Source organism: Cetorhinus maximus, chromosome 21 (genome assembly GCF_964194155.1).
Source record: "Cetorhinus maximus chromosome 21, sCetMax3.hap1.1, whole genome shotgun sequence".
Taxonomy (NCBI): Eukaryota; Metazoa; Chordata; class Chondrichthyes; order Lamniformes; family Cetorhinidae; genus Cetorhinus; species Cetorhinus maximus.
This window is the reverse complement of record NC_135899.1, coordinates 25,002,488-25,020,727: the sequence shown is the minus strand read 5'-3', so window position 1 is coordinate 25,020,727 and position 18,240 is coordinate 25,002,488. Positions and strand designations below refer to the sequence as shown.

Here is an 18,240-nt window from a genome sequence, read left to right as displayed (position 1 = left end):
AGGGGAAAGTAAAACATGTCAGAAGCGCTGTTGTGAAAGATTGCATCTTTAGAACAAATGCGATGGATGCGGAGAAACTGGGAGAATGGAATGGAGAACTTACAGGAAGCAGGGTGTGAGGAAATGCAGTCAAAGTAGCTGTGGGAGTCGGTGGGCTTATATGAATATTGGTAGACAGCTTATCCTTGTCCTCACTAGTTAGGCCCCAGCAGGAGTTTTGTGGCCAATTCTGGGTACTGCACTTGTGGAAGGATGTTAGGACATTTGAAAGCTTGATTTACAAGAATAGTGCCAGGGATGAAGGAATTGAGTTATGTTGAGAAACTGGGCTCCTTTTCCTTAGAGCAGAGAAGGTGAAGGGAAATTAGAGGTGCAATTCAGGGCCAGAATACTGCATGAGCAGTGAATGGGTTAATTCCGAGATGTGCATCAGTTCCAGATTAGACCTGATCAGGCTCTTCCAGCATCACAAGGCCTCCCCTGAGCAATGAGGGGAATCAATGAGAAGCCCATCTGTGCGGCCGAGATTGCATTTGTAATGGCCGCTGATTCATCACTATTCACGGCCGAGCTGAAACTGATTGGAATTGAATTGTTCGAATTGAGCCTTATGCTCATAAATCTGGGCTTCAACTCTCCTGGGGTTTGCAATAACACACTGCCTGATTATTCCCGGCACTGGCTGAATCCCATCAGTGTGTTATCCTCAATCTGTGAACAGCTTTGACTAGCCTCTCCATTTCTCCCCATTCCCTAACTTATACCAACCCCATAACCCTCTGAGAGTTTCATATTTCCTCTAGTTCCGTCCTCTTGCAGACCCTCGATTTTCATTACTCCACCATCAGCAGCCGTCCCTTCATCTACCTGAGTCCTAAGCTCTGGAATTCTCTCCCTAAACCTTTCTGTCTCGCTGTACCTCTCTCTCTCTCTTTCTCTCTCTCCTTCTCTGTAAGCCCTTTCTTAAAACCTACTTCTTTGACCAAGCTTTTGGTCACCTGTCCCAATATCTTGTGACTCAGTGTCAAATTTTGTTCAATATGCTACTGTGAAGAGCCTTAGAGACATCCTAATATGTTAAAGGTGCTATATATAAATGCACAATATTCTTGTTGTAAGCATTAGAATGAGGAACATAGGGACAAGAGAAGGCCGTTCAGCCCCTTGACCTGTTCCGCCATTCAGTTAGATTGTGTCTGATCTGTATCTTAGCTCTAACTACTTGCCTTGGTTCTGTATCCCTTCATACCCTTGTCTAACAAAAATATATCAATCACAGGTTTAACATTTTCAATTGACCTCCCAGAGTCAGCAGCTTTTTGGGCAATGGTGTTCCCAGGTTTCCTCTACTTTTTGCTTGAAGAGGTGCTTATTATCACCCCTGAGCGAACTAATTCTTAATTTTAAGCTTACGCCTCCTTGATATGGACTCCCTCATTAGAGGAAATAGGCTCTCTCTATCTACCCTACTAAATCCTTGGGCAAGAGTCAAATAAGGGCAGATGAACAGATTTCCTGAAATGCCAATATCTCAACTTCATAAGGACAAGGTTTAAAAAATAGTCCTTTGGTAGTCCAGAAATTGTGTATTGCTGAAAAAAGACACACTGTTGAAGCTTTTCATCTTGCACTCATCAGGACAATTCGCAAGGACACCAAATTATAAAGGGACCAACAATTTATACCGCATGAGAAGAGCGTGCTGATTGGTTGACAAGTGGACTCTGATTGGTGGAGGCGTTGCCATGGTGAATGCAGCAGATAACTGACAACTGACAGTCAACTGCTAAGCTTTGTTTAAATTCAAACCAGGCAAGTTGACTCCAATTGATCAAGGCATTGCCCTAGGGAATGAACCAGGAAATGGCTGTCGCATATTTTGATAGGTGGAGAAAGCTGCAATGTGTGAGTATGTTCTTTTTGTCTGCAAAGGACAGGGCCTTGTGTATTAATATACGTAGCTTCCAGCACACCTGAGTGAGCCACACTGCAGGCCCAACTGATAATCTTAAACTGATTGTCAGTGTAATTCTTAGCACACTCAGGATTGTTTAGCAAATGTTGTCCAATTGCAGAATCACATCTAATGTTGGACACTATGTTTTGAGTTTTGCAATCGGTAGTCAGTACTTTGCCTGTTGCAAACAACCGTTGTGCTGCCTTTCAAAAATGAGCAACCAATTGGTAGTGACTGCCTGGCTAGGCCCTTGAGGAATGGGGACTTCAGCTGATGGGGTTACTGCAAGGTGACTGTGCTCCACAGAACTGTCTGCACAGAGGATCCAGTTTGCACAAGGTGAGAATATTGAGGGCAAAATGCGTCAACCCTGGCCTGTGGGCCTCACTCTCACCTCAGACAGTTCTCAAGGCCGTTCCCAAGACCGGAGCACCAAACCCAGGCTGACACTCCCAGTGCCGCACTGAGGGAGTGCTGCACTCTCAGGGGTGCTGTGTTCAGATGAAATATCACACCGAGGCTCTGTCTGCCCTCTCAGGTGGACATAAACGTTTACATGGCACTATTTCGAAGAAGACAAGGGGGAGTTCTCCCTGGCGCCCTCGTCAATAACTATTTCTCAATTAACATTACAAAAAAATCAGATTATCTGGTCATCCTTGCTGTTGGTGGGAGTTTGCTATGGACAAATTGGCTGCCATTTTTCTTACAGTACAACACTGACTACACTTCAAGGAGTATTTCATTGGGTGCAAAGTCCTTTGGGGATGTCCCGAGGTTTTGAAACTTGCTATAGAAATATCTACCAGTGTCCTTTTAGCAGAGGAGGTTGAAGGGAGCCTTGATCGAGGTGTTCAAAATCATGAAGGGTTTTGATAGAGTAAATAAGGAGAAACTGCTTCCAGTTACTGGAGGGCCGGTAACTGGATGACACACGCTTAAGGTGATTGGTAAAAGAATCAGAGGTGATGTGAGGAAACATTTTTTTAATGCAGAGCCTTGTTATAATCAGGCAAGTTCTGCCTAAAAGGGAAGCAGATTCAATAACAATGTTCAAAAAGTGATTGGATAAATACTTTGCAAGGGGATCACTGGATGTATTTATGGACAGAGAGCAGGGTGTATTGTGGGATGAATTGGACATCTCTTCCAAAGAGCCAGCACAGGAACAATGGGCAGAAGGGCCTCTTCCTTTTGTGCTGCATCATTGTCTAATTCTACTAATAGATATTGGCCAGGGGTCTGTCAGCATTAGGACCCCATTCCCATTTATTCACATACATTGCTTCAAGGGAGAGTAAATCCACAGGCAGGATTGTGAAAACCACCATTACCCTCGATTCCAATCCATCTCCGATCAGGCAGGTTAGGTTAAAGTTGGAACATCCTCCACACCCTCCACCCACCTTCCCCCCACCCCTGCAAACCTCATATACTAGGGTCTTCCAGAGACGGGCGCGTCCAGGTCCAGGCCGCAGAGTTCACAACCTCAGGCAGCCTCAAAACTACTTGATGGGGCAACAGAGTAATTTTTTTCTTTAATGTGTTACCAAACTCCGTTCCCACTCCACCGACTCCATCCCTCTCCCTGTTAACAGTCTGAGATTAAGTCTCATCCTTGTTTTCCAATGCCTCCAGAGCCTCATTCCCATCCCTGTAAGAGGGGATGGTGGTGTAGTGGTAATGTCACTAGCCTGGTGATCCATGCTAATGTTCTGGGGCATGGGTTCAAATCACACCATGGTGTCTCATATAAATTTTATTCAGCCAATAGCAAGTCTGGAATTGAAAGCTGGTCTTATTAATGATGACCATGACAACTATCATCGATTGTTGTAAAAACTCATCTGGTTCACTAATGCCCCCTAAAGGAGGAAATCTGCCACCCTTGCCTGACCTGGCCTGACCCGCAGATGTGAGGCTGACTCTTAACTGCCCTCTGCAATGGCCAAGCAAACCACTCAGTTCAAGGGCAATTAGGGATGGGCAACAACTGCTGGCCTTGCCAACGACACCCACATCCCACGAAAGAATAAAAACTACCCCTAGTCTTGACTGCCTTTTTTTAGGATAGAGAAAGCTAAAGATTTCCACTACCCTTTGTGTGAGGAAGTGCTCCCTGACAGCACTCCTGAATGGCCTAGCTCTAGTTTTAAAGATTATGCCTTCTGGACTCCAAGGCAATGAAAAGGAAATGTAAACCACAACCATCAAGTGAAATCTTCAGTATTGACTTTCTGCTACCATTTAATTTTCACTTTTAATAAAGCCTGATCCTATAAGCCCTGACAGGATTTTTAAAATTCCATTCACGGGATGTGGGCATCGCTGACAAAGCTTGCATTCGCTGCCCATCCCTAACTGCCCTTGAGAAGGTGGTGCTGAGCTGCCTTCTTGAACCGCTGCAGTCCATGTGGTGTAGGTACACCCACAGTGCTGTTCAGGAGGGAGTTCCAGGATTTTGACCCAGCGACAGTGAAGGAACGGCGATATATTTCCAAGTTAGGATGGTGTGTGGCTTAGAGGGGAGCTTGCAGGTGGTAGTGTTCCCATGCACCTGCTGTCCTTGTCCTTCTAGGTGGTAGAGGTTGTGGTTTTATTGTGAATTATGTGTCAGCTTTTAGAAGGGGAAGTAAATATAAAAGGGCCTCACATATCAATTGGGCTGAGATAATCATAACGACAAGTTTCTGTTCCTCGCTGGGCAATGTTACGTTATCAGATATTATGTCTACAAAAGTCACTGGTTGGTTTGTAGGGCATTGACACCATCCAGGACAAAGCAGCCCGCTTGATTGGCACCTTTTCGACAGACATTCGCTCCTTCCACCCGACACACAGTGGCAGCAGTGTGTATCATCTGCAAGATGCACTGGAGGAACTCACCAAGACTTCTTCGGCAGCACCTTCCTAGCCCATGACCTCTACCATCTGGAAGGACAAGGGCAGCAGATACATGGGAACACCACCACCTGGAAGTTCCCCTCCAAGGCACTCACCATCCTGGCTTGGAACTATATCGCCATTGCTTCACTGTCGCAGGGTCAAAATCATGGAACTCCCTCCCTAACAGCACTGTGGGTGTACCTACACCACATGGACTGCAGTGGTTCAAGAAGGCAGTTCACCTCCTGTTATGGCACAGCAGATAGCAAATGCTAAGCTGCTCAAATCCCAGAGGGAAACTTGAAACAACTGCCACAACTGTTTTGCAATTTGTATTTTTATTTCTAGATGTGTGCCTTGAATTCAGTAGTAATAAGTCCACTGAGTTTTAGAGGCTTCTTTTACAAAACTAAATTACACATTTATTAAAAAAGAAACAATTTTAAGCACATACATAGGTCTACAAATTACTACTATGATAACTCCTAGCTCCCCTAATCAATCTAACTCCCAGTTACTCCTCCATTAAGGCAACAGCAAAAACAAAATAGATTTTAACAGACCCAGGCAAAGCACACGATAACCTGGACAGGGATATTCACAATTAATTTTCTTAGCTTCAGTTCCTACAGGCAGCAGCTTGGTATATAGAGGCTGGAGGCCTTTTACACTTGTTAGATCTTAGAATTCTTTCTCCTCACACATAAACTCACCTCCTTCATGAATGTTTCTCCATTTTTAATGTAAATCCCATTGTTCCAATATGTCTTTGGACTTTATCTTTCTAATAATAAAAATCTTTCATCATACCAATTTTATCAGTAAGCTTTGAGAAAAATAAACACACTGTTTGGCTTCTTCTGGCTAAGTGTAACATTTCACCCTCTCTTTTGAAATTAGAACTACTCTGGTTTATCTAAAAATGCAAATTTTCCTTTACACTTCACATTCTAAAAATTCAGCTACGTTTACTTATTTAACATTTCAAATCTAGCTTCTCTTCTGATACATCAAAACCTTCAGACCAGCTGTCTTTAATTCAACTCCCACACACATATACACACACACACACACACACACACACACAGGCTATCCAGACCCCACTATTCCTGCTTTACAATATATCCCAATAACATTACGATATTTATTATATTTTCATGACACCACCACCTTCCCAAGGGCAATTTGGGATGGGCAATAAATGCTGGCTTAGTCAGCAATGCCCACATCCCGCAAATGAATTTAAAAAAATGTCAATGCTTGGCCTCTCAGAGATAGCACACAGCTCTCCAGCTGATTATCCACGGAGTGCATCACAGTCTGGTTTGGTTTTTTGGTTGACTCATACATACATGCACACTTGGCAGCTATGGATTACTGGACAATACCAGGAGTAACAATGGTTGATCTCTTCTCGCTTATTCATAGGGATACAAAGGACAGATGTGGTATTGTGGCTGCTACTTGAGCTGTGGTAATGTAACTCGGCAGACTCGGTTTAAAGCTGGGGACTTTCTTAGGCATTGCTGTTGCTGGAGTGCAGAACTGCAACAACAGACAAGGAAAGGCAGAGAGAGAGGCCTGGGATTTTCCAGCCCCATCCGTGGCAGGTTCCTCCTGCAGTGGATGCGGTGAGCCACTCAAAGGTCTGTTGACTTCAGTGGGACCAGAAGATCCCACCAATAGGAGGGGGCGGGAAAACTCCTGCCACAGAGAGAGAGCCAGAGAGAGAGGAGCGGAAGGGGAGAGAGAGAGGGAAGAGGACAGGGGAGGAGTGGAGAGAGGGCAGAGAGGAGAAGGAGGGAGGGAAGAGGAGAGGGAGAAAGGGAGGGAGGGGTGGAGGGAGAGATGGGGAAAAGGAGGTGGAGAGAGGGAGGGGAAGAGAGGGAAAGAGCTGTGAGAGAGAGAATGGGAGAGTAAACAGGGACAGGGAAGGCAAATAAGCAGTGGATAAAGGAGTGTGGAGGGGGTGGAGGAGGGGACAGGGGAACAATGGGGTGCGGAGGGGGTGGAGGCAAAAGGGTAAGTGGGCGAGAATGGGAGCAGATGGATTGGATGGGAGGTGAGGAGGATGGAGGAGAGAATAGAGGAGTGGGGTGAGGAGTGCATTGGGGAGAGGGATGTGGGCAGTAGTGGTGGTGGGAGGGGCAGGTAAAGCTGTGAAGTAAGGGCCGGAGATACCTTTGAACAGAAATCAAGAGACCTTGGGCTGTGGCAGCACATTCAGAGAGAGGGAGAATAAGAGAAAGTGAGCAGGGAGGGAGTGTAAATTGCAGCAGTAATAAATTCCCTACTGGAACTGAAGCTCACATGGGCATCAATCCCAATGCCATTGCCATATCTCGATTCAGAAACCCTTCAAACCTCAGGCTGACGGTATCGCTTACCAAAGGCAAAGCTATAGCACAATTAGGGAACATCACCGTGACAACGAGCTCATTGATTTCTGAAGGCTTTTTTTGTGCTTCTTTGCTGGATTGACAGCGATTGCCCACTGCAGTGTTGAAATGGATCAAGTCCTTGGGGCTCCAATCAGCCGAGTACTGACAATGAAGTGCAGCACTCTGTCAACAGCAGGGACCCAACCCACCTCCCCCCACGCCCGCCCCACTCCCCACCACATACATCTCTGTGGCCCCAATCAATAGTCTGGCTCCGAGAGAGAATTAAAGTTTAATGAAATGAAAAGATGATGAAGAAGCACTTGCTGACAAACCCCGTTAACCCTTTAACACAACACTTCCAGGTTAATACTGTGCCCCGTGGGACCAAGGCAGAAAAACCCCACTCCCTATCAACCCTGAAACCTGAGCAGGCAACGACAAACGAATTGATGAAAGACAGAAAGGCTTGCATTTATAAAGCATCACTTCAGACCTTCCCCAGCATTTTAGAGCCAATTATAAAGTTCTTACTGAGCTGTAGTCTCAGTTTTAACATCAGAAAGTCCGCAGCCAATTTTCACTCACTTGACCACATTACCTGTTTCATTTAGTGGGGGGGGGGGGAAATCTCCATGCCGCCCACCGCACCCCCCCAAGCCTTTCCTCCCCCACCCCACCACCCCACCAACCCCCACCCCGCTCGTCTTTGAAATAGTAGCCGTGGGATCTTTTACATCCACCTGAGAGGACAGACAAGGCCTTGGTTTATTAATGTCTCAGCACCTCCGTTAGCACTCCTGCACTGGAGTGGCAGCCGTGGTTATGTGCTAAAGTCTCTGGAGTGGAGGCTTGAACCTGCAGCCTTTTCCCCCCAAAAATATACTATATTCATAACATCTGTAAAAGCACACAGCATTTCAAATTGAATATTACAGAAAGTGCAATAAAATTCAAGTTTTCTCCATACAGCATGTTCCACTCTGAGCTGCTTCAATACAATTTCAATACTCTTGATACTTACAGTATTCCTTGTCAGGCATGCAGCCCAACGGGTTCTACAAATTTCCAGCCCCTCGGTGCACTATGGCAGAAAGGTCTTAGACAGCGACCTTTCCCTATTGCGCCTTTGTAGTGGCTGCCCCAAGCTTTAGTGCGTCCCTCAGCACATAGTTCTGGACTTTGGAATGTGCCAGTCTGCAACACTCGGTCGGGGACAACTCTTTGCTCTGGAAGACCAACAAGTTTCAGGCAGACCAAAGAGCGTCTTTCACCGAGTTGATGATCCTCCAGCTGCAGTTGATGTTTGTCTCGGTGTGTGTCCCTGGGAACAGCCCGTAGAGCACAGAGTCCTGTGTCACAGAACTGCTCGGGATGACCCTCGACAGAAACCACTGCATCTCTCTCCAGACCTTCTTTGCAAAGGCACATTCCACAAGGAGGTGAACAACGGTCTCTTCCCCACCACAGCCACCTCGAGGGCAACGTGAGGAGAGGGTGTGGGGGGGGTGGGGGTGGGGGGGGCGGTGCGAGACTCTGACGTGTAGGAAGGATCTGAGGAGGAGGGCCTTTGCAACCACCAGCCAAGCTACATCTTGGATTGAACCTAGAGCTTTCTGACTCCAAGGCAGCAACAGGACCGACTAAGCGACAGGGGACAGAGAAGCGTCACTATCATGTCAGGGGTGCCATGCTTTAGGTAACATACTAAACCGGGGCCCATCTGACCGACCCAATAGTTCGGATTCATGCTGAAGAACCCTTTGGCATGATTCAGAAACAAATACACGGGCAATTCAATATAAACTCTGACCTGGCCATCCATCTCACTGCTATCTCTGGGATTATCATCATGTAAACTAGCCGTTGTATTTGCCTTGATCACAGTAATCGCTGCATTTCAAAGCAGTTTTAAATTGTGAAAGGCTTTTGAGATATAAAGGGCAGGGTTTTCTGGCTCCATCACCGGTTGGCATCGCCGTGGTGTGGGATGGGAAAATTTGGAGAGCTGTAACATCTGCAACAATGCCCGCCAGTGTCGGGGCCGGAAAATCCAAGCCAAGCCGGAATTTTATGGCCCCTGTCGCAGAGGGGGAGGGGCCAAAAAACGTGGCGAGCCATTCAAAACTCCATTGACTTCGACAGAACTGGGAGATCCAGCCAGCAGGAGGGGCTGTAAAATTCGGCCCATCTATTTATATAGCGCCTATCGCAACATCCCAAAGCACTATAGCCAGTGCTGTGGTTCCATAGTGTGGTCACTTGTCAGTGTTTCCTCTTAACAACAAGAACAACTGATATTTACTTAATGCCTTTGACACAATAACATGCCCCAAAGGGCTTTGCAGGATCACTATAAAACAAAATGACACCGAGCCATAAAAGGAGTTATTGGGTCAAACGAGCAGAAGTGTTGTCAAAGAGTTAGGTTTAGAGGAGCGTTTTAAAGGAGGAAAGTGAGGTGGAGAGGTGTAAGGAGGGAATTCCAGAGCTTGGGGCCTATAGGCAGCTGAAGGCCCAGCCACCAACGATGGAGAAATTATAATTGGGGATGCAGGAGAGGCCAGAATTAGAGGAGTACAGATATCTCGGAGGGCTGGAGGAGGTTACAGATAGGGAGGGACGAGGCCACGAAGGGATTGGGAAACAAATGGTGAGAACTTTAAAATATAGATGTTGCTTTATCGGGAGCCAATGTAAGGGGATGATGGGGAAACGGGATTTTTTTTTGTGAGTTAAGACGTGGGCAGCAGAGTTTTGGATGAGCTCAAGTTTACAGAGGGTAGAATGTGGGAGACCAGCCAGGAGTGTGTTGGAATGGTCGAGCCTTAAGAGGTAACAAAGGCATGAGTGAGGCTTTCAGCAGCAGATGAGCTGAGGCAGGGGCAGAGTCAGGGAACATTTCGGAGGTGGGAAGAGGTGGTCATCGCCATGGCACGAATTTGTGGTCGGAAACTCACCACGGAGTCAAATATGACACCAAGGTACAGAGTTGTTTAGTCTCAGACCGTTGCCAAGGAGGAGAATGAAGTCAGTCGCTAGGGAAAGGAGTTTGGAGTGGTGCTCTAAGCTGTGCAACTGCGTGATTGCATAGCAACCTGAAAGATCCCACACAGGCTGCACAAAATCCGATGCCTTTAAGTGACTGCGCGTGTGTAGCTGCACAAAACATTTAAAGGGCCTGTGCACATAAACAAATCAGCTGCACATTATAAAAAATTTGGAGGGTATATTGGCTCCTGTTGCCAATTTGTGCTCAGTAAACTCGCACAAGCAGCAACATGATAACGACCAGGTAACCTGTTGTTTAGTGATGTTGATTGTGAGGTAAATATTGGCACAGGGGAGAACTAGCCAGTGTTGCCTGATGTGTGTCTGTTCAGTAGGTCTCACAAAGAGCCTTGTGTGGTTGAATGTTAAGCGTTTATTGATAATACCTAAATATGTACATATATACAGGTTATAGCCCAAGCTTTGAGCTAACTCCATGCTTGGCTTCCACGCAGATCTCAGTCCAGTCCACAACTGACTCCTGTCTCAGATCATGTGTCTCTTTACATCACACCCGTGGGTGGTACTGTTTCCCAGTCCCACATTAACCTTTGCTATGCCAGGTACCCTTATACTACAGCCTGCTCTTCTTCATAATAGTGTTGTGGCAGAACAGACTGAGTCAACATTTACAAAATAAGGACACAGAAACAGGCCATTCAGCCCCTCTGGGTCGTGCCCGTTTCTGTGCTTCACTCTGGCCTCCTCCCACCCTATTTCATCTAGCCCGTTCAGCAAAGCCTTCCTCCGTCATGGACTTATCCAGCTTCTCCTTAAATACATCCAAGCTGTTCACCTCAATTAACCCCTTAGCGTAGCAAGTTCCACACGCTTACCACTGGGTAAAGAAATTTCCCCTGAATTCCCTATTGGATTCAATAGTGACTATCTTATATTTACAGCCCCTAGTTTTGAACTCCCCAACAAGTGGAAACATCTTCTCTGCATCGACTGTATCAAGCAGCTTCATCATTTTAAACACCTCTATCAGGTCACCTTGCAGCCTTTGCTTTTCTAAAGAGGAGAGTTCTGGCCTGTTCAATCTTTCCTGATGGGGATAACCTCTCAGTTCTGGTATCGCTCCAGTAAAACATTTTCTGCATCCCCTAAGCCCTCTTCATAATACGCCAAAGCAGAAGGCTGGCGGGAGGCTAGAGAACGCACTGTGAGTTTCCGTCTCATTCAGCCAGACAGACGACACCACTCTGTCTGGCACGCAGAGAGGGATAGAGAAATGGGTCTTCTGAGTTCATTACTGTCTGGGGTCCTCTGGGGCTTCCAATTCATGTCACCGCGCACACACACACACACACACACACACACACAGAGCTGGAGACATGAGTGCTGAAAATGGCCCCTCATTACCAGGGATGGTAATCACCAGGCTGCGCTTTTTTTGCCTGCAGCTAATGAACCCAGTATTTAAGCATAATAGACTGACCCCACAGCCAGATGGTCAGCACACATACTGGAGTGCACGAGTTGCCTGTTGCTAGGCAGCTCCGAGGGGAACTGGCTCAAACAACTGATTGCTTCTGATTAAGGAAAGAAGTGCAAGTCCACTCTCGCATAAAATGTTTTTTCCACCTTAAATTCCTGTGTTTCCTTGGCACCTACTTTCTCTTCTCCACCTGCCTCCTATGCAGCCTATCATCACAGACCCCTTTCACAAATCTGCCTGGGGTCTCACCTTCATCACTGTTGCCACCTCCCGCACTTAGCTCTCTCTGAGATACCTGCGCTCCTTCAATTCTGGCCTCTTGGGCAGCCCCGGTTTTAATCGCTCCACCATTTGTGGCCAGGCCTTGTTTAGCCGCACAGGCCTCAAGTGGTGAAACTGCCTCCCAGCAACATTTCCATCTCCTTAACTCCCTCTCCCGGTTTTAAGATGCTCCTTAAAACCTGACCCTTTGACCAGGCTTTCGGTCGCCTGTCCTAATATCATTACCAGGCACAGTGCCAAATTTTACCTGATAACGATTCTGTTAAGTGACTTGGAATATTATATCACGTTGTAAATTTAAAGTGGTTGTTGTTGCTGCTGCTGCCCTGAGCACCCTGACTCCTTTTACATTAATACGTTGGCCCGTGAGGCTCATTCTTCACAGGTATCTCACAGAAGGGGGTGTCCTTCATGTACCAGCTCAGGCTGAGCACATAGTCTAAGCTGACACTCCCAATGAAGTACTGAGGCATTACTGGACTGTCAGAGGCACAATAGTGAGAGAAGGCTAACCTTTCAAGGGTCAGTGCTGAGGGAGAGCTAAACTGTTGGAGGGTCAGTACTGAGGGAATGCTGCACTGTCAGACGGTCAGTACTGAGGGAGTGCTGCACTGTCAGACGGTCAGTACTGAGGGAGTGCTGCACTGTCAGACGGTCAGTACTGAGGGAGTGCTGCCCTGTCAGAGGATCAGTACCGAGGGAGAGCTGCACCATCAGAGGGTCAATATGGAGGGAGTGCTGCACTGTCAGATGGACAGGAGTGAGGGAGTGCAGCACTGTCTGAGGGTCATTACTGAGGGAGTGATGCACTATCGAAGGGTCAGTATTGAGGAAGTGCTATACAATCAGAGGGACAGTATTGAGAGATTGCTGTACTGTCAGGGGGACAGTATTCAGGGAATGCTGCACTGTCAGATGGACAGGGGTGAGAGAGTACTGCACTGTCAGAGAGTCAGCACTGAGGGAGTGCTGCACTATCAGAGGGTCAGTATGGAGGGAGTGCTGCATTATCAGAGTGTCAGTGCTGAGGGAGTACTGCACTTTCAGATTGACAGTACTGAGACAGTGCTACCCTGTCAAAGGGTCAATACTGAGGGAGTGTTGCACTGTCAGAGGGTCAGTACTGAGGCAGTACTGCACTGTCAGAGGGTCAGTACCAAGGGAGCAATGCGCTGTCAGAGGGACAGTACTGAGGAAGTTCTGCAGTAGCGGAGGGTCAGCATTGACGGAGTACTGCACTGTCAGAGGAACAGTACTGAGGGAGCATTGCACTGTCAGAAGGTCAGAACTGAGGGAGAATTGCACTGTCAGAGGGACAGCATTGAGGGAGTGCTGCACTTCCAGAGGGTCAATACAGAGGGAGTGCTGCATTAGCAGACGGTCAATACTGAGGGAGCAGTGTGCTGTCAGAGGGTCAGCACCCAGACAGTGTTACCCTGTCAGAGGGTCATTACTGAGGGAGTGCTGCACTGTCAGAAGATCAGTACTGAGGTAGTGTTTTACTATCAGAGGGTGAGTACTGAGGGAGGGCTGCACTGTCAGAGGGGTAGTACTGAGGGAGTACTGCACTGTTAGAGGGACAGCACTGAGGGAGTGCTGCGCTCTCAGAGGGTCAGTACTGAGGGGGTACTGTACTTTCAGAGGGTCAGTACTGAGGGATTGTGCAGTGTTAGAGGGTCAGTGTCTGCACTGTCGGAGATTCCATCTTTCAGATGAAGACATTGTTAACCAAGGCCCCATCAGGTGGAGGTGAAACATCCCATGTCACTGTTTTGAAGAAGAACAGGGCGGTCTACCCAAACTTTATCCCTCAACTAACACCGCTAAAAAAAAGCAAATCATCTGGTCATCATCACATTGTTGTTTGTTGGATCTTGCTGTGCACAGATTGACTGCCACCTTTACTACATTACAACAGTGACTACTCATCAAAGAAGTTCTTCATTGATTGTGAAGTGTTTGAGACTTCTGAAAGGGGCAGGCAGGAAAGTGGAGTTAAGGTCACAATCAGATCAGCCATGGTCTTGTTGATTAGCGGTGCAGGCTTGATGGGCTGAATGGCCTACATCTGCTCCTATTTCTTATGATCTTATAAAAATTGTGAAAAACACTGTAAATGAGAGTCTTCCTTTCAGATCGATCAAATGCTTTGTCTTTGTTCATGTTTCCTGGGTCTCACAACTTTCCTTGGCTTCTCTTCACTTTCCACATGAAGAATTAATTTCATTAAAAAAATTATGGTTGGGTGGTGGGTTTGGGGGCTGGGGTCTGTTTTGTCTGGCAGAGGGATGGGGGTGATACGTCGGGGTGCTGGGTGGGCCGGGGTGGGCTTAATTTTGTGTTGACAGCGGGGGGCGGGGGGGTGTGGGGTGATGTTGAGGAGGAGGGGGGTGGGTGAGGTTGGTTGGCAAGCATTGAAAGGATGGGTTTTGCGGGGCGGAGTGAGTGTGATGGGGTTAAGGTGGCGGGTGATGTGGTGGGTGAACTGTGGACACACCTGCATCCTCTGGCAGGTTGCACAACGGCTTCCTACCAGCTTCATTTTATTTTGAACCTGATGACCTAGTTGGTGGGGTGGGGACCATTTGGCATCACTCGCCAAGCCCCAGCCTCTGGTGCCACTGGTGCCAAGCTCCCTAAGTGTGATATGATCAGCACCTGCAAAAACTCCTGTGGGTCTCGCCACTGGGAATGAGCACTGGGCAGGTCCACTGGGGTTCTTATATTTAAATTCAGTCATGGGATGTGGGCGTCGCTGGCAAGGCCAACATTTGTTGCCCGTCCCTAATTGCCCTTGAGGATGCGGTGATCAGCCACCTTTTGAACCGCTGCAGTCCATGTGGTGTACAAACACCCGCAGTTCTCTTAGTGAGGGAGTTCCAGGAGTTTGACCCAGCATCAGTGAAGGAACGCTGATATAGTTCCAAGTCAGGATGGTGTGTGTCTTGGATGGGAACTCGCAGGTGGTGCAGTGTTCCACTGCATCTGCTGCCCTTGTCCTTTTAGGTGGTAGAGGTCGCAGGTTAGGAAGGTGCTGTTGAAGGAGGTTGGTGAGTTGCTGCAAATGGTGTACACTGTTGCCACTCTGCATCGGTGGTGAAGGGAGTGAATGTTGAAGGTGGGGTACCGATCACACAGGCTGCATTGTCCAGGACGGTGTCGAACTTTGTGAGTATTGTTGAAGCGGAGCTCATCCAGGCAAGTGGAGAATATTCTGTCACACTCCTGACTTGTGCCTTGTAGAGGGCTGACGGTTTCTCTGTTTATCGTCTCATCTGAAAGACAGTACATCTGACAGTGCAGTGCTCTCTCAGTGCTACACTGGAGCATTAGCCTTGAATTTTGCGCTATGATCCTGGGGTTGGTTTATTAGCCACAGGGGGCTGGCTAGCAGACAGGCCCTGTTCTTATGGCAATATCCACAGCTTGTGTGCATAAATCAGGCAGAACTAATCACTGTTTAACAGGGGGGGAGCTGGAGGCACCGTGGTTACAAGTTAGTAAATTGCTGCTTAAACACTTGAACTCCTTGGTTAGACTCCAAAGAGTTCCACGTGTCTGATACTCCATGTAAAGAATTCAAACACCAGTCCTCACATCCACCTCCCACAATTTTACAACACAGAGGCAGGCCATTCATCATAGAATGATTATAGCAGCGGAGACCATTCTACCCATCATGTTTATGCCGCCTCTCTGCAAAAGCAACTCACCGTGTCCCACACCCCCACCTCTTTTTCCTGTCGCCCTGTAATATTTTTTCTCTTCAGATACTATTCAGTTCTCTTTTGAAAGCATCGATCGATTCTGCCTCCACCATACTCTAGGCAGTGAATTCTGGATCCTAACCACTCGCTGCGTAAAAATTATCTTCCCCTTGTCACCGTTGCTTCTTTCCTTTTACCACCACCTCCTACAAGTTCCCCTCCAAGCCACTCATATATCATAAATATATCCCCGTTCCTTCACTGTCACTGGGTCAAAATCCTGGAACTCTCTCCCTAACAGCGCTGTGGGTGTACCTACACCACATGGACTGCAACAGTTCAAGAAGGCATCTCACCACCACCTTCTCAAGGGCAATTAGGGACGGGCAATAAATGCTCGCCTAGTCAGCAACACCCACATCCCATCAATGTATAAAAAAAAATTACCTTAAATTTGTGCCCACTTGTTCTCTGCCCTTCCACCAATAGGAACAGTTTCTCTTTATCCACTCTTCCTAGACCCCTCATCATTCTGAACACCTCTATCAAACCTCCTCTTAATCTTTTCTCTAAGAAGAACAGCCCCAGCTTCCCCAACCTATCCATGTAACTGAGCTTCCTCATTCCTGGAACCATGATTGTGAATCTATTCTGCACCCTCCCCAATGCCTTCACATCCTTCCCAAAATGTGGTGCCCAGAACTGGATGCGATGCTCCACTGTTTTATACAGGTTCATCATGACTTCCTTGCTTTCGTTCTCTATGCCCCTATTGATAAAGCCTAGATCCAGAATTGTATTATTAAGCACACTCTACTTCATCTCACCCTAGCTGCCTATCATTCTATCCCTTTCTCGCGCATTGCACTGTGTTTATACAGCAAAAGGCAGGAGTGAACATATGGAATTGCCCAGGTCCCCCTACCTTACCCCTCCCAACCCATGAATGGTGCCACAGAGGTCTATTTGTTTTTTTTATTTGCTGTTTGTGGGAGCTTGCTGTGCACAAATTGGCCATCGTGTTTCCTGCATTACAATGGTGGCTACACTTCCACACTTCATTGACTGTAAACAGTTTTCAGTTGCGAAAGCCGCGATTTATGTGCAAGTCTTTCTCTGTTGATGCTCTCGGGATGTTTCAGAGGCGCTACATTAACGCAGGTCACTGCTGCATCTTTCTCCGAAGAATTGGCAGCTTTGCAGTTCAGCCTACGATTCCAAAGGCGGCGACTTCACTCTAAACCACACACGGCAGCAATTAAAGCCCCCAACTTCTTAAAGCTGTGTGTGAACCTGCCAACGAAACAGCTGAATACTCACAGTGAATGAAAATGTGGAATTGAAGGGAATTTGGGGAGGGAGGGGAGGATCCAGCAATTCCTGGTTAATGCTGGAGAGAGGAGCGTGGGGGAAGAGGTGGTTATAGTCTTGAGTCTGTCAGGCAGATTCCAGTCTCTGTGATAAAGCCTTACAAGGTGGCCAACTCAAAGCATTGCAGCTCCCACCCATTAACCCCTTGAGTGCCCCGGAGGAGTTTTTCTTTAAAAGTGTCTCTCCACAGAATGCAATGTGCTGACAAAAGCTGCTTTGTCATTTCAGGCCACCTTATAGCACAGGGGCTCATGTGCTGTGTTACACTGAAATGTAGCACATAACAATAATGCGAATCAGAGGCTGTGTGAGCTGATGTCTGTGTGAGTGAAGGCATCTGGAGCACTGGCTTCTATCAAGATGTCACAATTTCTTTGAGTGTCATGCAACGGTTTAACGCAATGCATATTTGCTGGCATGTGTCATCTTAGACCTGCTGTACTTCTACTGATAATCACTCAAAAAATCAGTTTTGTTGGGCGGGATATGTTGCTGATAAGCCTGACACCAGACTCGACTGCTCTACTCGGAACTCAGCTGCAGTAGGAGACTCCCAGGAGGACAGCGGGAAAGGCTTTAGGGATGTCCTCATAGCATCCCCGATTTTACTGTCAGATTATATTGTTAAGGTTTGTCAATTACACTGTAAAGGTTAAGAGGAACAGGTGATCGGTGTTAATTGAGCACATATAAATAGGGGATAGCTGGGACACTAGGTAGTGTAAGAGGAGAGCTGTGAGACCAAATAAGACAATAAACTCTCTCATTAAAGAAAAGATTTGTATCTTGGTTTCTGCTTCACCAACTGGCTTGGATTCTATTAACATCCGAAGAGGTTAAATGTCCCTGCTGACTCACGGGAGTCCCTAGCTTGTGACAGACCAAATGGAGAAGGCTTATTTGGGAAGGCACCGTAGACTTTGTTGGGAACATGCAGAGGCGAAGCTGAGGCCCCGGAGGGAGAGCACAAACCTCCAAACAACCCGCCTAACCTGACCCTTCAAGCACCACCTTCCCCGCATATGGCAGAGTCTGCAGATCGCGCATTGGACTTCTCGGGAATCTCGGAACCCATCGAACTGGAACAGGAGCAAGTCACCCTCAATCCCAAGGGACTGCCTAAGAAGAAGGAGAACTGATATAGAGACATTGCCTCCCAATGCC

The 18,240-nt window shown here is 47.3% G+C and overlaps 1 protein-coding gene across 1 annotated transcript in view; it reads left to right on the top strand.

The window, feature by feature from the left end:
• The first annotated feature begins 487 nt into the window (after window positions 1–487).
• The window catches only part of LOC144695537 (epithelial discoidin domain-containing receptor 1-like), a 73,745-nt gene continuing 55,992 nt past the window's right edge, over window positions 488–18,240 (top strand). The window contains exon 1 of the mRNA XM_078566411.1: window positions 488–643. Within this exon, the coding sequence (XP_078422537.1) occupies window positions 488–643 (156 nt within the window). The remainder of the gene's footprint in view (window positions 644–18,240) is intronic.